We start from the raw sequence: 24,740 nt of genomic DNA on the forward strand, positions 1-24,740 counted from the left end.
GCCTTGTTTGTGCTTTATGACTATACCTGCACTGACCTCCCGCCGACTATGTCATCAACTCTGCATTTGCCTGACAATTTAGTACCTTGGTTTTGATTCCTGCACCATCTCCAGTAGGGCAAGCCTGGGGTTTGTTCCCTTGGGGAGTTCATCACACCAACACACATGAGGGGTCTGCTAGCGAAGACCAAACTTATTTTGGTTCTTGCATCCCCAAGAATGCTTCTGCTAGAAACACAGGAGCATCCACTTACTAACCTGGTACATTACAGGATTCTAATGGAATTCATTTCAGGGGCCAGTCAGAGGAAAGTAAGAGATTTCTTTTACCACCTCATCAGCCGTAAGGCCCATGTCACATTAGTTATTCTATTACTTTTAGGTCTGTCTAATTACCACAGACTTCAGAAGGTACATGAAGTGCAAATGTATAAGCCTGATAAGAATTGGGAAGGCATGTAACTGGATTGGTGTGAAGGCCAATGTGGTGCCAATATTTAAAAAGGTGTCAAAATCTATGTCTAGTAATTACAGACCTTTTAGTTTAACTTCTATAGTTGGGAAGATACTGGAGAGTCTAATAAAAGACCACATAGATGAGTTCTTGCTGGAAAAAATATTTTAAGCAATTGACCACATGGATTCATGAAAGACAGAAGTTGTCAAACAAATCTGATTTCATTTTATGAGGAGGTGAGCAAAACTTTGGATACAGGGTTGGCTGTGGACGTGGTATACTTGGATTTTGCAAAAGCGTTTGACACCGTTCCCCATACACAGCTAATGTGTAAGGCAAAGTCTACAGACTTGGGAAAATCTGTATGTAAATGGATGGAAAACTGACTAAAAGATCGTATTCAGAGAGTAGTGGTTAATGATTCATACTCTAAATGGTCTAGGGTATTCAGTAGTATACCCCAAGGTTCAGTGTTGGGACCCTTACTTTTTAATATATTTATAAAGAATATAGGGTCAGGGATTCAAAGTCCCATTTCAGTCTATGCAGATGACACCAAGCTGTGCAGTGGAATAACATCCTTACACGATGTCTCCAACTTACAAACCGATCTCAATGCACTGTTTAATTGGCCAGCTATGTGGCAAATGAGGTTTAATGTTGATCAATGTAAGGTTATGCACTTGGGGGCTAAGAATATGCATGCATCATACATACTAGGGGGGTACAACTGGGGGAATCAATGGTGGAGAAGGATCTTGGAGTTCTGGTAGATCACAAGCTTAATAATGGCATGCAAAGCCAAGCTGCAGCTTCTAAAGCGAGCAAAATCCTCTCTTGTATTAAAAGGTATAGACTAGAGAGAGAGAGATATCATTTCACCCCTGTACAAATCATTAGTAAAACCTCATCTGAAATATGCAGTTCAATTTTGGGCACCAATTCACAAAAAGAACATTGGAGAACTGGAGGAAGTACAGAGAAGGGCAACCAAACTGATAAGAGGCATGGAGGAGCTCCGCTATGAGGAAAGATATTAGAGGAACTGAATTTATTCTCTCTTGAGAAGAGGAGATTAAACGGGGATATGATCAGCATGTTATCACGTAACTGGTATTGCAGGCCAATGGAGAGAGAGCTTCCCTTGCGGATATTTTCCAGACTCCCCTGGATATGGGACAGAAGGAGTCAGGCCCAAAGTAGCATGGGTCACCTGTAGGAGTGCTTGTCAGAGGTACACCCAGGAACACAGCTGATGCACTGCAATGGTGTCTGAAGACAGGTGGCGCCCGTGAGAGGTATGCAGGCCTTCAGGGTAGCAGAGGACCACAGAGTAGTCGGTTCAAAGCCAAGGTCAGATGCCGGGTGGAGATTGGAGCAGATGTAGTCAATAGGATACCCGAGGTCATACACAGGAGAGCAAGTGAGGATATCCGTTAGCCAAGTCGGGGTCAGATGAGGAGAGCAGGTGAGAATATCTATTAGCTAAGCCGAGGTCAGATCAGGAGAGCAGGTGAGAATATCTATTTGCCAAGCCAGGGCCAGATCAGGAGAGCAGGTGAGAATATCCATTAGCCAAGCCAGGGTCAGATCAGGAGTCAGGCAGAGAAGACAGGTCCAAGAACAAGCCAAATCGGCAACAGCAGATCACAGTAGCAAGGGAACACGGACAAAGGCACTGAGGAGCCAGAGATCAACCAGCAATTTGAGGGAGTCATGAGCTTCCTTATAAAGGCCGAATGGCGCCAAACTGAGCTAATGCATGCATGTTCCGGCTCGCGTCCGTGCGCCAATGCGCATAGATTTTCGCCAGCATGCATTTCTGTGGCCATGCAAGGTACTGGCAGGAATGCCAGGTCTCTGAGTACCTCTGCTGTGGACAGAACCCTGACACATGTATAAATACATCAGTGGTTCATATAGTGAACTTGGTGTAGAGTTATTTACCCTGAGGTCATCACAGAGGACAAGGGGGCACTCTTTACGTATGGACACAGACACAGAAAGGTTTCTTCACAGTAAGAGATGTGAAAATGTGGAATAGACTCTCCCAAGAGTTGGTTCTGGCCAGCTCAGTGGATTGCTTTAAAAATGCCTGGATTATTTCTTAGATACACAGAATATAATTGTATACTAACATTTATAGGTAAAGTTGATCCAGGGAATATCCGATTGCCTCTCAGGGGAGCAGGAAGGATTTTTTTCCCCTGCAGGAGCATATTGGATCATGCTTTGCTGTGTTTTTTGTCTTCCTCTGGATCAACTGTGTGTGTAGGCTTTTAACTTTTTTTTTATGGTTGAACTGGATGGACTTTTATCTTTTTTCAGCCAGACTATGTAACCTCTCTATTGATGTCCACCCACTCTTGTTCTTCGCTGACTACTCCTTGCGCCTAAGCAAGGCTTTTTCTACAGTCTGCTGTGCACTTCAGTGCTACCACATCAAGTTTACTCTCATACCTCATACTAAATCTCCCTTAACACTTTCCTCTTTTGACCTTGCTGCTACTGAAGAGGTCACTAAGGTTTTCTAAGACACCAGTCTCACTACCTGCCCCTTGAATCCTGTCCCCTCACAACTACTACGGTCACCCTCTTCTTCCATCCTATGCTCCCTCACTCACATCTTCAATCTCTCCCTCTCTAGCCGTGCCTTCTCCTCCCCTCTAAAGCATGCACACATCACTCCCATAATTAAAAAGCCCTCCCTGGACCCCATCAACCTGAACAACTTAATACCCATCTCCCTGCTCCCGTTTACCTCTAAACTCTTAGAACGCCTAGTCTACAATCGCCTGAGCTCCTACCTCACTGACAACAACCTTCTTGACCCTTTTTACAGTCTGACTTTTGCTCACTACGCTCCACTGAAACTGCCCTAATAAAACTCACAAATGATCTACTAACTGCTAAAACCAATGGCCACTACTCCGTACTCTTACTACTTGACTTCTCTGCGGCTTTTGATACTGTTGACCATCCCCTCCTCAAAAAAAACTCCACTCTCTTGGCCTCCAAGACTCTGCTCTCTCCTGGTTCTCCTACCTAATTGCAGTGCTCCTTCAGCATTACCTATAACTCTGGCTCCTCCTCTTCACTCCCTCTTTCTGTAGGGGTCCCTCAAAGTTTCGTCCTTGGACCCCTACTCTTCTCCATCTACACCTCCTCCCTTGGTCACTTGATAAACTCCCATGGCGTTAAGTACCATCTCTATGCTGATGACACACATATCTATCTTTCTACCCCTCACCTCACTCCTTCAGCCTCCTCTCGCATTACTAACCTACTAAGCGACATATCAGCATGGATGTCACTCCACTTCCTCAAACTCAAATCTTTCCAAACCTGAGCTCTTAGTATTCCCTCCAGCCCTTGGCCCCTCCCCTGACTTCTCCATCAAGATCAATAACACAACCATCAGTTCCTCCCCTCATGCCAGGGTGCTAGATGTAATCCTAGACTCCCATCTGCCCTTTCAGCCCCAAATCCAATCACTGTCCAAATCTTGTAGACTTCACCTACGCAACATCTCCAAGATACGCCCGTTCTTAACCTCGAATACTACTAAGCAACTTATTCACTTCCTGGTTATCTCTCGCCTTGACTATTGTAACTCCCTCCTTATTGGCCTACCTCATCGCAGGCTATCCCCTCTTCAATCTATCATGAATGCTGCTGCTAGACTCATCCACCTTACTAACCGTTCTGTATCAGCCACCTCTCTCTTCCAATCCCTCCACTGGCTTCCCATTGCCCAATGGATAAAATTCAAAATATTAACAATAACATGTAAAGCCATTTATAACTATTCCCCAAATTACATCACCAATCTTGTCTCCAAATATCACCGAAACCGTACTCTCCACTCCTTGCACGACCTCCTGCTCTCTAGCTCCCTTGTCTCCTCCTCTCATGCTTGTCTCCAGGACTTCTCCAGAGCTTCCCCCATCCTCTGGAACTCTCTGCCCCAATTTATCAGACTATCGCCTACTCTGCTCGCTTTTAGGCGATCTCTGAAAACCTATCTCTTCAGGGAAGCCTATTCTGCCCTCAGCTAATAATGGAATCTTCTACTCTTCCTACCAGTCCATCCCCCAAAGTTACTACCTTTTTGTACCCCTAGCCCCTACCTAGATTGTAAGCTCCAAGAAGCAGGGCCCTCCTATCCCTCTTGTATTGAACTGTATTGTTGATGTATTTTCTCCCTTTATATTGTAAAGTGCTGAGCAAACTGTTGGAGCTATATAAATCCTGTATAATACTAATAATAATAATACTCTGGCTTACCCTGGGGTGCTGCACATTCAGCCTTCTACAGGAGCTCGCATATCCTTCACTTCTCCTTCTGAGGTGGATCACTACCTTCTTACCTCTGGCATAGCTATAAAGCTATGAACCAAGGGGAACTTTCCCCTCTGCCCTCTTCTCCGCCCTCAAGAGCACAGTCTTCATTTTCATGAGTGCAGCAGAGCCCTCGTGCCTTCCTACAAGTGGGCCCGCTTTGGTCACCAAGATGGGTATTCTGAACACTGTTGATCTCTATGCCCAAGCACATTGACTTTACCTTCCAGTGGACTCATAGAAGCATACTTTCTTTTTCCTTGTATATTTGTGGTTTATTTACCAGTCCACTCCCTTGCCATGGATGTTTCTCCCCAGGGGGATTTTAGGCCATTAACTGCACCACTTCTTCGGATCTAGTCCCTCATTCCCTACCCTGGCCTATCTCCTTCGCCAACTAGCTGCTGATTTGGGAGCTTTGGTTCCGTTTCCCCCCCCCCCTTTTTTTTCTCTTTTCTCTTCTCCTTCCCCTCCCCCCACCTTCTCCCTCTCCTCCCCAGCCACCTTTACTCCCAGAGTGCCACACTATAAATCGGTACATGTAAGAGTTTTTCTTAGGCAGGTGCACCATGTAGATTAGCTTCATGTGAAAAAAAGTGAAGTTCATGGTGTTTGCTACAAGGTTTTCCTTCACTGTTCTTCTCATGATATTTGTATGGTTACTTGCTTGTTATTTTGTCAATTGTTTGAGTATTTACCCTCTATGGGGAAATCCAGGACATGGTGTTGCCCTATTTCAAGCTACATTACCACTTTTCACTACAACAGACAAGCCTCCATGCAGGTGATGGGGATTAATAAAAAAATTATAAATATAAATAGATATGCAGCGCTAAGAAACAATATAATCTAAAATACTGATCATATAAACTTAAAAAGCAGGTGGGCGCTGATATTAGCACAAAGTTAGTGCAATGATGACCACGTCTAAGAGCAACGCTTTGATATAGTATAGACCAAATTATAAGGTGACAGTGATGGTGAATCCAATCACAAAATGACCGATTTCATAATACGTAGTGCTCCGTGTTCCATGGTGTTAAATGCTGATGTTAAAATCCGGTACAATAATGTACTTACCAGAAGTATATATAATGAGAGCATTATATGTATATCCTAATATTGGTGTCATCTAGGTCTGTTTTAGGGCTGTGGGGTCATCTGGCTCAGCAGTGGACTCTCGAAGATGAAACAACTCACACTCGGGGGTCCCCCTCCGCTCACAGACTTGTCAAGACAGCTCTACACACTGGTTACACCTTCACAGATGGCTCCGCCTTACAAGGCTCGCAATAACCAAGCTGTTTTTGAAAGTTTCACGTGCTCAATAGTCTGCCTAGTGCAAACACCAAGATCATGAAAATTGCACCTTCTGCCACCTCATTCTCTTATTGATAAGTCTTGAAAACCAGCTGAAATAGTCAACTCTGCTGTTTGTGGTCTAAATGCCACAGTTTTCTGGCGACCACGCCCAACCAGCTCAGTGTCAATGGATGGTCCTGGCTGCTCAATGCTAGATGAAGGTTTTAGTTCCTGCACTGCGCTCTCCTCTCAGATGTGCCTCCTTCTTCTTTCTCTTCAGACTACCGAGGAGAGCACAGTGCAGGAACTAAAACCTTCATCTAGCATTGAGCAGCCAGGACCATCCATTGACACTGAACTGGTTGGGTGTGGTCGCCAGAAAACTGCTCCATTGGCATTTAGACCACAAACAGCAGAGTTTACTATTTCAGCTGGTTTTCAAGACTTATCAATAGGAGAACGAGGTGGCAGAAGGCGCGATTTTAATGATCTTGGTGTTTGCACTAGGCAGACTATTGAGCACGTGAAACTTTCAAAAACAGCTTGGTTATTGTGAGCCTTATAAGGTGGAGCCATCTGTGAAGGTGTAGCCAGTGTGTAGAGCTGTCTTGACGAGTCTGTGAGCAGAGGAAGACCTCCAAGTGTGAGTTGTTTCATCTTCGAGAGTCCACTGCTGAGCCAGATGACCCCAACCAGACCTGGATGACACCAATATTAGGATATACATATAATGCTCTCATTATATGTACTTCTGGTAAGTATATTATTGTACCGGATTTTAACATCAGCATTTAACATCACGGAACACGGAGCACTACGTATTATGAACTTGGTCATTTTTTGATTGGACTCACCATCACTGTCACCTTATCATTTGGTCTATACTATATCAAAGCGTTGCTCTTAGACGCGGTCATCACTGCACTAACTTTGCGCTAATATCAGCGCCAACCTGCTTTTTATGTTTATATGATTAGTATTTGAGATTATATTGTTTCTTAGCGCTGCATATCTATTTATATTTGTCATTTTAAGGTACTGAGGTTTACCTTCATATGCTGGCTGCTGTTCTATACGCTGCGCTCGCATTTGCCCTTGATATAATAAAAAAATGATATCTTGGAACGTCAAGGGGTTCCGCTCACCAAATAAATGCATGTGGGTTCTACGATGTTTAGTACTCTTACGGGTGGATATTGCTCTTCTCCAGGAGACCCATCTGGCTGCGGCTGATCCATCTTGGTAAACTAGGGGTTGGGGAAGTACATGGCTCCCTGGCCATTGGGCGCAAAGCAAGGGTGGCCATATTGCTTCAAAAAAATTTATGGCACGCCCGACGTTCTGTTAAAATTGATTCGTGAGGCCCCAGACTGACCCTATACTGAATGATTGCCTCTCGTGACATAGTCATCTCCAGTATTTATACTGTCACCTGCCTGGGACAATCCTTCCTCTAGGACGTAGTCCTGGGCCATACAGATCCCTGAGCCATATAATTTTCTGGGGGTGGTTAATTATGTTATGAATCCCAATGCTGATTGTACTGGTAATCATTCAGGATCCCACTGACCATCTCTTCTACCCTCTGGCCCCACTATTTTAGCTCAAGCAATCTCTTCTCTAAGGTTTGCTTGATGTTTGGCACCAGGCCCACTTGACAGAGCAAAATTATTCTTTCTTTTTGCCCCCTCATGACTCATTTTCACTATTTTATTAGTTCCCAAGTATTACTCCCCCTCTTGCACGACACTGAAATAGGTGATATGGCCATTTTTTACCACAAGCCCCTTATCTTACAGCTTTCTGGTCTTATGTCCCCGCAATCTAAGGATGGCCATACACTATACAATTTTCTTACAATTTTCTGTCCAATTTCCTTTAGATTTACCTTCAACTATGTAGTGCAAGACCCTGCCTATTTGGATACAGTTGAAAGTGTTGTTTGGGTTTGACCTCATATTATATGGTTTTTGGTAACTCTAAAGCAAAAATATCAAGAAAATTGTATAATGTATGGCCAGCTTAAGGCTTACTGGCACTTCCCTTCCTACTTTGCAAACAAAGATGACTTTAAACACACTCTATACTCTGCGTGGGAGGAATATACTACCGCGCATAGAGCCAATTTGACCCACGCCAACCTCTTCTGGGAAGCAGGTAAAGTATTTCTCAGAAGTCATATTACTTCCTACACAGCTCAATTCAAGAAGCGTTCCAGACTTCAGTACCAATGGGCCAGCAAGTTTCTCCGCCTGGTGCATAAGGCTTTGTCTCAGAATTTCTCCCTGGTCAACAGGCAGACTTGGCAAGCAGCTAAACTTATGTTTAACTACTGGATTGAGCAACAGGAAGCAGCCAAACTGCATACTCCACTTTGAGATTATATAGATACGGCAACAAGGCGGATAAGCTACTGGCAAAACTTTGTTCGGACCCTCGCCACCTCACATATTCCTCAGCATCACGGAACTCCACAGACTCAGTCAAAACACCCTCTGAGATCAATACATTGCTCACTGCTTTCTACACATCTCTCTATTCAGAGGATCCAGTTGAAACTATAGCTGATGCTGATTTGCTGGAAAAGGAGCAATTACCAAAAGTTTACCTGACCCAGCTTGAGGCTCTGAATGCGCCTATTACCCTGGCAGACATCCAATCCACTATTAAACTGCTCCCATCAGCCAAAGCTCCAGGACCTGACTGTTTTACCACAGAATTCTATAAACTCACGAATGACTTTGCTTTGGACACCCTTCTCAATGTATACCGAAAGATTTGGGCAGAAGGCCTCTACCTACCAACTGGCTACCAGGCCCATATAAAACTTTTATAGCGAAAAGATTGAAAGGTCCCTTACAACCTGGATTGTACAGACCAATTTCTCTCATCAATGTAGACAGCAAAATCTTTTCCAAAATGATCACGTCCTGTTTGGCAAAACTACTCCCATCCATCTTACATCCCACTCAGTCGGGTTTTGTCTCAGGACACTCTGCAACCTTTTACATATGCAAGTCTTGTTGGCGCTCAAGAATGCCAAAGCTCACCCTACCCGAGATCTTGCTCTAATTTCTCTCGATTCTGAAAATGCTTTCGACAACATCAGCTGTGCTTGGTTATTTATAGTAATGAGGACGCTTGGCTTCTTGGGCCCCATACTGGACTTCAAAAGATGTATGCTTCTCCCACAGCTCGATTAGTGACCCCTGACTTCATGTTGGCAGTCATTCCTCTAACCAAGGAGACTCGACAGGGCTGCCCCCTCACTCCCCTTTTCTTTAATATTGCAATAGAGCCAGTGGGTTAAGTGGCGTAACGATTGACAATCACACCTTACAATTGGCCGTATTTGCCCATGATGTTCTACTTTTCTCCTCCAATGCCTCATCTGATTTTACAAAACTGTGGGAACTATTTGCGACATTCCGCACCTGCTTGGGGGTGTGGATAAACTTTGAGAAAAGCAAAGTACTAGCTCTGAACCCGCATGCATCTACACATTGGTTATCGTCTTGCCATTCTGCATAGCACAATAATTTACCACCTATTTGGAAATTTAAATTGAACGGGAGCCATCTTCTTTGTACCACCTCAACTACCCTCCCTTAATTAACAAGGTTGTCCAGGCATTGGAAGCATGGGCAGCTCTTCCCGTTTCGCACGTTACCTTTTTTAAAATGGTATCATTATCTAGACTACTTTACCCGATGCAAAATATACTCACCATTTTAAAATACTTGGATGTGCAGAAAATTAACTCCGCTCGCCTGGCCTTCATATGGTGTCATAAGAAGCCTCGCATTGCCCTTCAAAAAGTGAATATTGAGCTGGTCTGCCCAACATTAGATTTTATAATCTTTCCTGGTAACTGAGACAGAACTATACTGATTAACGGGACACTCCCGTTACTCTACTTATATGCTAGAGAGTGCTCTGGTATCCCTGTTTTAACCTCCCGGCTGTTCTTCATTCTAGACTAAACCTTTTCCTTGTACTTTAAGATCCAACATTTGTTAACAGAGACACTGTTTTAGCTTTGAAGGAAGTGCAGAGACTCCTGGGTTTGCCCTCAGCCATCTCTCATTTCCTACCTATTCAAGGCAACCCCATGTCCCCCCCCCCCCCATCCGAGGACCATAAAGAATGTCACCAATGGACACTCAGAAGGTCTCATTAGGGTTAAAGTGATCTCCAATCATGCCCTGGGTGCTTTCAAATCATTTATGACTTGTCTACCAAGTACTCCCTCCCTTGCTTTCACATTTTCCACTACCATCAATTACTTAGCTACGATAAAACCTGGTATAGCAACAACAAGATCCTATGCAGTAATCATTTGAGGTAGTGCTCTGCAATGATAAGTACTCCATTTCTGACCTCTACTCTTACCACATTACTCATCAAACAGCAAAATATCACCTCACTCCTTTTAAACCTTGGATCTCTGTCCTCCGTAAGCAGCAATTCAGAAACGTTGTGACAACCAACTACCAAAAAATTTCCAATCTTATAATCAGTGAAACATGATGAGAAACTCAATTTAAACGTGTGCATCATGTCATGCCTGCTATCCTTTTAGTATCAGTAAGGCAGAACCATCACACTCCAGCTGCTGATGGTGCCCTATTTCTTGATCCACTTTATTCCACCACCTTTGGGAATGCCTGTAGATTTCTGCATTTAGGGACAAAGTCTTGGCATATATAGCAAAATTCTATGCGGTAGAAGCCCTCAAGTACCACATGCTCTGTATCTTCGGATTTGAAAACTCACCGACCTCTGAGCACTCCTCTATGCACCACTATCTCCTTCATTGGGCTCACAGTTGTCTCTTGGTGGACGCAGGTAAATCCTGCAAGCATGGATCCAGCCCTCACCACCACTGCTATCAACTATCAAGCAGGCCCTAATGATCTTGTTTGCTACTGAGAAACTAGACACTATTGTCCAAAACTTCAAATTTACTCAACGTTTCATTCTCAGATTTATTTATTATTTATTTGTGGAGATGGAGATGATTTATGAAATACTTTTTCTCCCCAATGGAACTGTCCTCCCACATGCAACCTTTCCACTATACCGATTGGTACCTAAAAGCTGAACACATCAATTCCCTAGGTAAACTCCAGTTAAATGTGGAGCCACATTCATCTGCTTCTTCTACTTAATCCCCATATCCATGTTGCCTTTCCGGTCAATAGCCCTTCCCTAGTAGCCCATTGTCTTGCTGTGTCAATTAATTACTTATGGGTATGTTTACTCCTTTAACTTACTTTCTATTACTTTGCTTCCACTCCTAAGGGTCAATTATAGTCAGGTCCATAAATATTGGGACATCGACACAATTCTAACATTTTTGGCTCTATACACCACCACAATGGATTTGAAAATGAAACAAACACGATGTGCTTTAACTGCAGACTGTCAGCTTTAATTTGAGGGTATTTACATCCAAATCAGGTGAACGGTGTAGGAATTACAACAGTTTGCATATGTGCCTCCCACTTGTTAAGGGACCAAAAGTAATGGGACAATTGGCTTCTCAGCTGTTCCATGGCCAGGTGTGTGTTATTCCCTCGTTATCCCAATTACAATGAGCAGATAAAAGGTCCAGAGTTCATTTCAAGTGTGCTCGTTTCATTTGGAATCTGTTGCTGTCAACTCTCAAGATGAGATCCAAAGAGTTGTCACTATCAGTGAAGCAAGCCATCTTTAGGCTGAAAAAACAAAACAAACCCATCAGAGAGATAGCAAAAACATTAGGCGTGGCCAAAACAACTGTTTGGAAGATTCTTAAAAAGAAGGAACGCACTGGTGAGCCCAGCAACACCAAAAGACCCGGAAGACCACGGAAAACAACTGTGGTGGATGACCGAAGAATTCTTTCCCTGGTGAAGAAAACACCCTTCACAACAGTTGGCCAGATCAAGAACACTCTCCAGGAGGTAGGTATATGTGTGTCAAAAACAACAATCAAGAGAAGACTTCACCAGAGTGAATACAGAGGGTTCACCACAAGATGTAAACCATTGGTGAGCCTCAAAAACAGGAAGGCCAGATTAGAGTTTGCCAAACGACATCTAAAAAAGCCTTCACAGTTCTGGAACAACATCCTATGGACAGATGAGACCAAGATCAACTTGTACCAGAGTGATAGGAAGAGAAGAGTATGGAGAAGGAAAGGAACTGCTCATGATACTAAGCATACCACCTCATCAGTGAAGCATGGTGGTGGTAGTGGCATGGCGTGGGCATGTATGGCTGCCAATGGAACTGGTTCTCTTGTATTTATTGATGATGTGACTGCTGACAAAAGCAGCAGGTAGAATTCTGAAGTGTTTCGGGCAATATTATCTGCTCATATTCTGCCAAATGCTTCAGAACTCATTGGACACCGCTTCACAGTGCAGATGGACAATGCCCCAGAGCATACTGCAAAAGCAACCAAAGAGTTTTTTAAGGGAAAGAAGTGGAATGTTATACAATGGCCAAGTCAATCACCTGACCTGAATCCGATTGAGCATGCATTTCACTTGCTGAAGACAAAACTGAAGGGAAAATGCCCCAAGAACAAGCAGGAACTGAAGACAATTGCAGTAGAGGCCTGGCAGAGCATCACCAGGGATGAAACCCAGCGTCTGGCGATGTCTATGCGTTCCAGATTTCAGGCTGTAATTGACTGCAAAGGATTTGCAACCAAGTATTAAAAAGTGAAAGTTTAATTTGTGATTATTATTTTGTCCCATTTCTTTTGGTCCCTTAACACGTGGGAGGCACATATGCAAACTGTTGTAATTCCTACACCGTTCACCTGATTTGGATGTAACTACCCTTAAAATTAAAGCTGACAATCTGCAGTTAAAGCACATCTTGTTTGTTTCATTTCAAATCCATTGTGGTGGTTCATAGACCCAAAAATGTTAGAATTGTGTCGATGTCCCAATATTTATGGACCTGACTGTAGTAGAGCTTTGTTTGGTCATTGTGAAGGCGGTTATGATCTTCCTCTGATGCCTTCGCACTTGTTTAGTATTGATTTTTAAATGAAAATTAATACAGATTTGGCAAAAAAGTTTGTAAACTCTTATAAATGTTTGTGTTTGCTGAACATTCTTTTCTTTTGAAACAGCATTTGGTATCCAGTAATTTCAAGAATGAGAAAGAAAGTTCTTTTTGGATTGAAAAGAAGCCTGAAAAAGGTCTGTTTTTTTGTGTGTTTGTTTTTTTTTATCAATGTAGTCAACATTTCTAGTTTTGAGGTTATATTGAAACAACAAAGTTAAAATTTGTCTTGTGATGGAATAATAGAATAATATATTAAAGGAATAAAGTTTACTGACAAATGTGCAATTTATACAGAAAAAAATATTCATGCAAAAATTAAGCAGCACAAAGGAAAATAGTAATATAGTAGGCCATTGGACTGCCCTTTTCAGATCTGCACATACCTCCTGCAGACATGTTAGGCAGCCAACCTAACTTAAAGTGTTAGTAAAGTCGTTTTTTTTCCTTTGTACCTACCTATAATGAGGCTTACCTGTAGGTACTGTGAATATCTCCTAAACGTGCACTGTTTAGGAGATATTTACTTGTAAAAGACACCGGTGCATGTGCTCTGAAGGAAGCTGTTCCTTCAGAGCTATGTGCCGTAAAAAGTGACTTTTGCACGCATGGGCAGGAGTGACATTATCGCTGCTCGGCCATTCAAGCCACTGGAAGCCCTGTCAGCGGTGATACATACTAGCACATTATGCCATTGTCTTGCAGGTTTTTTTTTTTTTTAAAGATCACGGTTTACTACCACTTTAAGAAGCGCAGGCAGCCAAACTTAACCACTTGCCTACCAGGCACTTATACCCCCTTCCTTACCAGGCCAATTTTCAGCTTTCAGCGCTGCCGCACTTTGATTGACAATTGCGCAGTCATGCAACATTGTACCCATATGAAATTTTGATCATTTTTTTCTCACCAATAGAGCTTTCTTTTGGTGGTATTTAATCGCCACTGGGCACTTTACTTTTTGCGCTATAAATAAAAAAAGTGCAAAAAATTTGAAAAAAAAAAAAGTTTATTTGTTTCTTTTATAAAATTTTTCAAACAGGTATTTTTTCTCCTTCACTGATGTGCGTTGATGAGGCAGCACTGATGGGCACTGATAGGCGGCACTGATGGGCACTGATAGGCAGCACTAAAGGGCACTGATAGGCAGTACTAATGAGGTGGCACGGATAGGCGGCACTGATAGACAGCACTAATTAGGGGTCACGGATAGGTGGCACTGATATGCAACACTGATAGGCGGCACTGATAGGTGACACTGATTATGGGTACTGATAGACGGCACTGACTGGCATCACTGCTGGGCACTGACTGGCGGCACTGACTGGCACAACCCCTGGGCACTGACTGGTGGCACTGACTGGCAGCACTGCTGGGCTGCACTGGTGGGTGGCACTGGTGGGCAGCACTGGTGGGTGGGCACAGGTGGGTGGCACTGGTGGGCACAGGTGGGTGGCACTGGTGGGCACAGGTGGGTGGGCACAGGTGGGTGGCACTGCTGGGCACATGTAGGTGGCACTTCTGGGCACAGGTAGGTGGCACTGCAGAGTGGCACAGGTGGGTGCACTGCTGGGCACAGGTGGGGGCACTGCTGGGCACGGGTGGGCGGAGCTAGTGGGCGCACTGCTGGGCGGAACTTGCGGGTGTCACTGCTGGGCACCGATCATCAGGGCACTGACCATCAGTGCCCTGATGATCGGTGCCGATCCCCGCTCTGACAACTGCCAGTTCTCGGCAGTACTTTCCTCACGATCTGACAGCGTGAGGAAAGTGCAGCCGAGAACCGGCACTTGCATTTCCCTGTGATCAGCGTGTCATTGGACACCGCTGATCACGTGGTAAAAGGCCGGTATGATCGGCCTTTTACCACATCTCGTGATCAGCTGTGTCCGTAGGACACAGCGATCATGGAGATCGCCGGGTGCGCGCCCCCTGGGGCGCGCAGGAGAGCGCGTTCTGGGAGGACGTCATATGACGTCCACTCAGAACTGGCCGGCCGTGGTGAAGCCGTCATTCGGCTATGCGCGGTCGGCAAGAGGTTAACTGAACTAAACAAACATGACAAGCTGACAATACTGCTTCTAATTGTGACGTAGCTACTTAGTGCTGTCAGCCTCTAATAAAATGTGAATTTACTTTTTTTTTGTTTTTTTGTTTAGAAGCCTGGAAAGCATTGTGCCAGTGATCAGCAGATCGCTGCTGCCATGAAGGACTCCTGAAGACTGTCAGTGTGATCTGTCTGTTTCACATTGACAGGAAGAATCAATGAACCAACACAGTGCTCAACAGCGTTGTGGTAGTTCACTGAGAACTACCAGCCAACAGCTGCAAAGGATGTTGGTACTAGTAGTTCATTCATTCACAGAACTCTGTGAATGAATGATGCGGCTGTGTAGGTGGAGCCCCGCACGGCCACGCTCTTTTCAAAAAGTGACAACTGGTATGGGGAACTTATCCCTGTACTGCTGTTACACAGAGGGCTCAGATTCCTGTGTGACTGCAGGAGCGGGAACATGTTATATGTTCCACCCTAAAATGGATGGAACATATAACGTTCCCGAAGGTGAACATATCTTTGAGAAAGCTGTATGCATTGAGACATGGTGCCAAACATAATGAAAAAGGAACTAAATTATATATTATATCCCTACGCTATGTCAAATAACAATATCAAACCTAGTGCAATGTGAAAAATTAATCTACCAGATTACCAAATCACACCAGTAATACAATATCAATAAATATGTGAATAGTAGAAGATTCTAGACCTACTGCTGTTTGTAAAGAATGAATGAATTTATAACTTAACAGCGCTGCTCTTAATATATTTTTTATCAAATGACACACAACTTCTAAAATTCAGTCCATGTGCTTAATTGTCCAATAAAGTGAAACAAGTGCAGTCCATAAACAAAGTGCAACAGTGCAATGACTTTTGATGGTGCAGTGATCATGCTGTGCTCCCTTCCTTTGTTCCCCTACTCACCAACTGGTGTTGACCCTTAAATACTAAGAGTCAAAATGCACTTGTATAAACAACTTTAAGTGTGGGTTCTTCTCTCCATCGTTCCTCCAATTCACAGCAGGATTCACAGATAATCATATGCATAGAGGATCACAGAAATATACATAGTGTAATTCTGTTGTTTTATTAAAATTATTTGGGTTACATTCACAATAATATCGGTTATGTATATCAGATATGTATACATATAATATCAGAAAGTTCATCACGTGTAGTAGTACACACGTTCCGTATTTATTAGAATGTACGTGTGGGTTACAGTATGTGGGCAGAACAACCAGAGGGTTGAGAACCAGGTTGAGGGAACACATAAATAATATTAAAAAGGGGTTCCGCTACCATAGCCTTTCGGACCATTTCCGTAGGTTTCATAATAGGGATCCAACACTACTTAGATTCTGTGTAATAGATAGAATTGAAAAACATTTCAGAGGTGCCACCATGAGAAAAACTATCTCACAAAATGAAACCAAGTGGATTTATCAGTTAGATACGATGATACCCAGAGGTTTGAATGTAGAAATAGATATTAATTGTTTTTAAATTAATTTTTAATAATCGGGATCCACAGAATATTGTGGTTATTACGAAGAGTGTTTTTAATTAAAATCTGGGCTTATATGAAATACATCTCCCCTAGATAAATATGCACTGTATGTACATTCATAAAAGAGTGGGTATGTACATATATATAATTTTATATAATAATTTAATATATTGCATGCCATACAGGATTGGTATGGGAAATGCATTGAGTAGAATATAACAATGGTATAAGGAGACGGTATATTTTATTTGTATTTAATGAGATGAGATCGTATTGGGTAGAGGTTATTAATGATTTTATTTGGTATTTTGTTGTGATTTTATATACGTATTAAGAATATATTTGGTGCACCAATATGACGACCGGTAGTTTGTAAAGTAGAATGTGCATGTGAGTACAACCAAAACATACCATCATGGCCGCGGGAGTAAGGTTTATTGGGTGGAGATTTGGGGAAGAGCAATAGCGGCGAGTAACATAAAAGAACCATTTACCTGCAGCCCCAGCTTCTGACGACGCCCTGTGGAAGGGGTGAAATGTGTTAGGCGGGGACTTCTGGTGACATCACATCCAGCTGGTGGGATGCACGCTGTGGAAGCGCTTTCGGTTTAGCATTACATGCCTCTTTAATTGATATTATTGTGAGTGTAACCTGATTTTTAAATAATTTTAATAAAACAACAGAATTACGCTATGTATAGTTCTGTGATCCTCTTTGCATATAATTATCTTTGAATCTGGTGTGGATTGAAGGAATGATAGAGAGAAGAACCCACACTTAAAGTTGTGCATTTTGACTCTTAGTATTTAAGAGTAGTTGGTGAGTAGGGGAACAAAGGAGGGGAGCCCAGCACGATCCCAGCACCATCAAAAGTCATTGCACTATTGCACTTTGTTTATGGACTGCACTTGTTTCAGTTTATTGGACTATTAAGTACATGGACTGAATTTTAGAAGTTATGTGTCATTTGATAAGATATATGTTAAGAGCAGCGCTGTTAAGTTATAAATGTTATAATGAAAAATAGATTTGGGGTTTACGTATACTTTAAAGGCTAATGCAACTCAGAACTTATAAATCAGTTTAGAGTTTACTCGTTTCCAGTGGGTTGAATCTTGCACTAGTTTTCAAACATCTCCCGATGATGTATTATAATGAACAATCACTGTTATTTTAAAACAACAACCAAGCAATACCCAGAATGCCATGCGCAGTGCTATAGTCATATACTGTGTTAGCTGATACATCAAACAGTATAACCAATAACATGAACAACATATTTCCTATAGGCAGTGGCTTACCTAGTATATTTGACGCCCAAGGTGTATATTTTTAATAAATTTTAGTTCTACTCAAAATTATTTTCAGCAATTGTCAAATAGAAAAATATAAGTTGGTGACAATCTTCTTGTTACCTAAACCTTGAATCATGGCGGTAAAAATAAATAAATACAATTTGAAAATGTAATACCATTTTATTTGATAGTGATAGGCCTGCTTGGGATTACATTATAGAAATATTGTCTGCTAAACAGCAGTGATATGACAATATGTAGAGTCATGCCTGGCAATTCATGGGCTACAAACTGACAATCATATACAATACTCAGGCAACAAACAGTCACTGTTGATAGACAATAGTTGGGCAACAAGACAGATAGGCATAATACAAAGGCAACAAACAGGAGACTGTTGAAGTAATAATCGGGCAACTGTAGCAATATACTGGCAACAAATGTGCAAATGTAATAATATGCAAACAAGCAGGAAATAATAACCACATAAGGGTAACTTCAGCAGCACCAATCAACTCCCCCCCGCCCGCCTTCACAGCCAGGAGTCGGCTTACCCAATCCCTCTCCCTCTATTAAACAAAAAAAAGAAAACAAAAAATAACAAAAACCCTTACTAGACCTAAGATGCAAAGCACCACCCAAATCAGATTGAAGGTATGTCCTTTCTAGCTTTCCTTCATGGTTTTGTGTCGTGATGCATCAAAACCAATTAGAAACTTATGAAAGCTTCCCTCCCCTCTGCATCTGAGGTCTTACCACTGTGTGGGTGGTCCTTCACAGCCATGAGCAGCACAACCCTGGTTTTGCAAGGACACCTCACATAGTGGCAATGTGCAATACAGGTGTCCACAGGGCCAGTGGTTGCCCCATCATGGAGCAGGGGTGATATGCCAACAACGTTCTCCTCAAAGTGTAGTGCTAATGCACTGGTCATGTCATCTTCATGGGGCAGGGGCTGCTCAGGTCTCACATCCCAAAGGCTGGCCTGATCTTGTACTTATCGGAGTTCAACTCAGTGAATTTGAAATAATAGCTATGTGTATTGGAACGTAAGAATTCATGAAATAAGACCATGCGAGTCACGGAGAATTGTCACTTCCAGCACAAGTTTTGGAGATGTTTAGGCTTTGTGATTCTTTTTAAGTAAAATTCACATTTAGTGGAATCTGGTGGTTGAAACAACTTCTCATATCTTGCAGGGACTTAAAGCAGCTGATTTTTCAATTTTCCCAAATGCAAAGAATCTTTTTATCTTTGTAATGGAACTGCAGAAAGAAAGATACCGATGCTGAATTCCCCAAGGTTCTAGAAAACCATGACTGACCCATCTGCATTCACTTACAACTGAAATATCCATTTTTTATTATGCTTTAAAAAGGTTATGCAAAGACCCCTGCAGGATTAAGTCAAAGTTAAAAGTATGAGTGCAGTGCATAATTACTATTATCTTCTGTATATAGTTTATAAATGAACTTTTACAAAAAAGGTCTTGATCTGAGAAGTTACTGTGCTATTTATATCATAAAAGAAAACCATGTACATATTCTAAATGCTTTGAAGCTGCTTTAGTTACAGAATATTTTTTGAGAAACAGCAACTATGTATGTGTGGAAAATGCAGTTGGCTGTTTTATTTGAACATCAAGAATATACCCTGATAGCATATGGCTGTATAATAACATATTTATATATAGTCACTTTCTGGACGCTTTCCAGGCCTGTTTACTGTTTGACTTGGAATGCTTTCCGGGTCCAGTGTCATGGAGCAGCCTGTTGTGTGACCCTGTCTTTGATGACTCACATAGTGAGTAAAGCCAGGTGAGCTAAAGCATTAGGAGCAATTGGTACTGTTGGGTGACTTTTTAAATTTCCTGCAACTGTTTTTTTTCTCACGATAAGGGTTGAGACTGAGGAAATTGAGTGCTGATGTCATCCAGCCTACCTTCCACTGAAACTGCAGATCTTAAAGCTAGAAATTTTCTTTTCCCCCTGTTCAACATTCTGCTTGAAAGTGTACCCCCACTTCTGTAAGTGAGGGGCACCTTGGTTTCATGATAGTTTGCCTTCTCTGCATTTCGGTGCTTAGGTTTCCCCCTTCTAGACCCTTGAGTCAGCCACCTCCTTTAGTTAGCCCTGCTCAATCTTCTGGTATCAAGCAACAATTGTGCATTTTTCCAGGTTTGTTTGGATTTCTTGCACCCTGAGTTCTCTGATTACTGCAAAGAGGAGTGTGAGCTTAAATGGGATACCAGTCTCAAGGAAATGCTTTTACTAGAGTAGGAGACTCCTTTTCTCTCACAGGTAGTTGCACACACTGCAGTGCTTGGCTCTTCTAAAACCTATCCTTCTTAACCTACAAGGTAGACAGAGATCAGTCCCTACTGTTCCCTTCTCTAGTGAGGAGCAGATTGTTCAGTATCGTCTGCCAGCATTTAACTCTGCTTATGACCTAGGGCCTTATGTCCATCCTAGTGTCTTTTTTATTGGCATCTTCCTTGTGAATTGCTCAGGACCGGCTTTGAAGATGAGGGCCAGTTTCCTAGATGTTTGCACTGTCAACTGTACAGGGGGTCTTATTGTCTGCAAACCTCATTTAAATGAGGCTTGTCCGGTGTCTAGAATTAGTACTGTTGAGTTGCCTTTTCAGGGTTTGTAGAATTGTTGGAGTATCCCCACTTTAGAGGGCATTTACCTTCACATATGGTGTCTCAATCCCTTTTAGCCCCTCCCTCTGGGTTTGGACATTAGGAATCTATGCAAGACACAAAGTTGGTCTCTTTTGGACCATGATCTCCTGGACATTATTTGCCATTGGTTCTTTCCCTTTATCCTGTGAGGACATCTCTAATGGACATATCCTTTTGCATAGCCCTTGAGAACAGACTGTTCCGGAGTTGTCAGAGGTTCCTTCTGTTGGACAGTCCAACCTCTGCTGGACATACTCTGGATTCTGCTAGGCCTTGACCTTCGGAAAAATGTGAGAATTCCCCCTAAAGGGGATAGTGCGAGTCCAGATGCCTTCTTGCGACCTAACTGTTGGGAGTCCTCCTACTGTGGCAGAGTTGCAGTCTTTTTAGGAAGTCTCCTTATGTCTCTTCCTTTTCTTGTATTCTTTATCAGGTGAATGTTACTAATACTAGGATTCCATCCTCTCACTCCTTGGTGAAGGATTCTGCTCTTTACAGGGGTAGGTTGAATGGATCTTAGAATCCTATAGTTCATAATGGCTGAGGCTTTCAGAGTATTTGTCACACTACAGAAAAAAAAAAACTAAGTACAGTATTAGTTAAATGCAGTTCTACTCATCCTTCTAGTGTTCTTGTACACCAGTTGGGGTACAATGTATCCTTATCCCTGCTTTCATATTTATGCAGGTGCTGTTCATCACTCTACCCTCTCCCTAAAGAAAATTCAGATGTAACGCCCTTCACTTTTTTACAGCTTAAAACCTAACTCCAGGTTTCCTATGACCTATAAATAGATTGTTTGGACCAAGCTGGACCAAAGGAACTATTTCCATATCTGCCCACTCGGAGCACTGTATGCAGTATACAGTGCTGCATTCTGGCAGTAATACAGGGGTTTTTGGCTCTTTGCACTCCTTACTCACAAAACAAAGGCATTAGAAGCAGGGTTATATAGGTGCTGGCTGCAAATTTTTTTGTTTGCCATTGTACCAACCTTCTGTATGCAACAGTATAAGGCTCCATGCACACTAGCTTAAAAAACACTCCTAGCAGCAGCTTTTGAGTGTTTTTTTTTTCTACCTCTAGAAGCAAATTGTGTAATTGTATGTGTCCATAGACACTATTTTAGTCTAGAGGTGGTTGTTTAAGCCTCAGTGTTTAGAAGCAGAAAAAACAATTTTTTTGTTTGCGTTTTTGGGAGTAATTTTCCGGCAGAAAAAAAAATGCTAAATGCTCCTAACTGCAGCTAAGCACCGTCTTCTTTTTTTTTTCTTAACGGGCTGCCACCAGCATCCTTGAAAACCACTTACAGCAGAATGTAAACAAAAGAATTGCTGACAATTAAAACTTGAGGGGAAAAAAACAGTTGGCTAGCTATTTTGCAGTGTCACCTGCTAGGGAAATGTGATTTGAATGTAAAATACAGCCCTCAAATGATAATTCTCTATCAAAAGCCAGTGTAATTTAGTGGTACAGTTTCAGTGTGCCGAGCAGTATGACAAATGTGATGGGCGCTGTGTGCTGGTGGTGATCTGTACAAATTATTACATACTGTGGTCTGAATTACATATCCTAGTACTATTGTTATTGTAATTATTACATTTAACTGTCCTGATTGCTCTGATTTTGGTTTTCAGGAGACATACCTGGCAAGGAAAACACAGATCATTCCAATGAGAATAAACTTTTACCACTAGAACAAGAATCTGGAGTAAAGATATCCTATCCTGCTGAGGGAGCAATCAAAACTGTATCCATTGAAGAACCATGGAAAGACATGCCATTGTATAATTCACAGGACCTCAGCAGTGTAGTCTATGCCAGTGCTGCTACAACTCACACAGAAAGCACTGACCTCAATGCATTCATCTGTAATAGGTCAGACTTACCACTGTGTGATACTGAAGCAAACCCTAGCACTGGACATGACAATTTATCTTATCCACCAACCTTGGACAGTACTGAGGGAAGAGTCATGGAAGATAAACCATATGGGTGTAAGTATTGCATTCGTAGGTTTGCCCATAGCTCAAGTCTTTACCGGCATCAAAAAAGCCACATGGAAACTAAGCTTCATAAATGTATCCTATGTAATAAAGCCTTTACCAGTGCCTCAAATCTCAATGTCCATTCCAGAATTCACACTGGGCTAAAGCCCTATGAGTGTAATGATTGCGGGAAGAGGTTTACACGCAAATTTGGACTTGACCAACATTTAAAAATCCACAGCCAAGAGAAATTATATATTTGCTCTCACTGTGGAAAGACTTATACTGACTACTTCTTTTTAGTAAAGCATCAACAAATGGAAAGAGCTTCTGTTCCATACTCTTGAGATTGTTCGGAAATAAAGCATGCGTGCCAAATATTTGTATTTTTGTGTTTTTTAATGTCTCACAAAACCGGAAACCACCCATCATAGATTTATTTTTATAGTTGTATACTTAGGAAAAGACTGCAACTTGAATTCACAAAATTATATTACAAAAATTAGATAAGGAAATGGTTCACTCTGCAAGCCCCTCTTTTGAAAGAAGACAAAGCATCAGAGATATTTCTTCATGTTAAAGAACATTTAAAACCGCTTGTTTTTTTCCTTTCAGAGTTAGGATAAACAGGCAGTTTCCATGCAAGTTTCCATGTTAAATAGATATTTTTTAACCGCTTCAATACTAGGCACATTTATCCCTTCCTGCCCAGGCCAATTTTCAGCTTTCAGTGCTGTCGCACTTTGAATGACAGTTATGCTGTCATGCAGCACTGTAGTGTTTATCATTTTTTTTCACACAAATAGAGCTTTCTTTTGGTGGTATTTATTCACCACTGTGTTTTTATTTTTTTGCTAAATAAATGAACGTACTGGAAATGTTGGGGGAAGAAAAATTTTTTCTTTGTTTCTGTTGTAAAATTTTGCAAATAAATAATTTTTATTCATACATTGCTTTGGTGAAACTAACCCAAATCAGTGTTTATTATTTAGTCTGTAGGAAAGTTACTGTATAGAGTCCACAAACTATGGTACATATCTGAAAATCAGTCACTCCTGATGTACTGACAGCATATCTCTTGAGGACCAAAAATGTAAGGGCAGTACAGATAACCCCCAATGACCCCTTTTGGTAAGTAGATAGTCCAAGGTAATTGATAAAGAATGAGAGTGCAGCGCTAACCCAAATAGCGATTAAACATATGATAGACCACATATGATAGTGGATCAGTAAAATGTCAGTGTAAGTTCATCAGATGTGCTGAAAATGCATACAGTCTCCAATATGTAAAGAACCAAAAGTAGTGACTTTCAGAAATGATAATAGCCAAATAATGCACTAACCAGATAGCGCATATTAAAGCGCATGGAGCATTTAAGACCTGCCCCTGGTGCTCAGCCACTGTATCACTGGAGCCAGGAGATGTCATCTATAGGGTGACCACTAGATGTCATCTATCCGGATGGAGGCTGAGTCCAGCCACTGTATTAGAGGATCAGGCGGATGTCATCTATAGGGCGACCACTAGATGTCATCCGTTCCAGGAGGAGCTGTGTCATGGATCCAGGGATGTCACTTGCAGATGTGTCCTTTGCTAAGCACAGCCCCAGGACCTTCAGAATTACAGGCTCCCCAGAAATAAAGAGCCCGTGGAAAAAGGCCTCAAATAGTGTGATATCGTTTATTAAAGTAGGTAAATAATCAGAAAAGAACTTACTAACAACGGTTCAGCTGCTCATAAACAGCCAGACCAGAGGTACATGTACACAGGATATAAATAGCTTGGCACTTCCCTAACGCGTATCGTGTGAGTACACATCATCAGAGGGCTGATGATGTGTACTCACACGATACGCGTTAGGGAAGTGCCAAGCTATTTATATCCTGTGTACATGTACCTCTGGTCTGGCCGTTTGAGGCCTTTTTCCACGGGCTCTTTATTTCTGGGGACATCTAGTGACATCTAGTGGTCGCCCTATAGATGACATCCGCCTGATCCTCTAATACAGTGGCTGGACTCAGCCTCCATCCGGATA

General features: G+C 42.2%; 1 protein-coding gene across 2 annotated transcripts in view; it reads left to right on the forward strand.

Moving 5' to 3' along the window:
- The window catches only part of LOC149441380 (uncharacterized), a 62,136-nt gene extending 39,054 nt beyond the window's left edge, over positions 1-23,082 (forward strand). For both annotated transcript variants that reach the window (XM_089657414.1, XM_089657415.1), the window contains 2 exons: positions 13,233-13,302; positions 22,354-23,082. In XM_089657414.1, the coding sequence (XP_089513540.1) occupies positions 13,233-13,302; positions 22,354-23,051 (768 nt within the window). In that variant the 3' untranslated portion in view covers positions 23,052-23,082. The remainder of the gene's footprint in view (positions 1-13,232; positions 13,303-22,353) is intronic.
- The last annotated feature ends 1,658 nt before the right edge of the window (positions 23,083-24,740 follow it).

Source organism: Staurois parvus, unplaced genomic scaffold (genome assembly GCF_062004578.1).
Source record: "Staurois parvus isolate SC_StPar_1 unplaced genomic scaffold, SC_StPar_1.0 ptg000996l, whole genome shotgun sequence".
NCBI lineage: Eukaryota > Metazoa > Chordata > Amphibia > Anura > Ranidae > Staurois > Staurois parvus.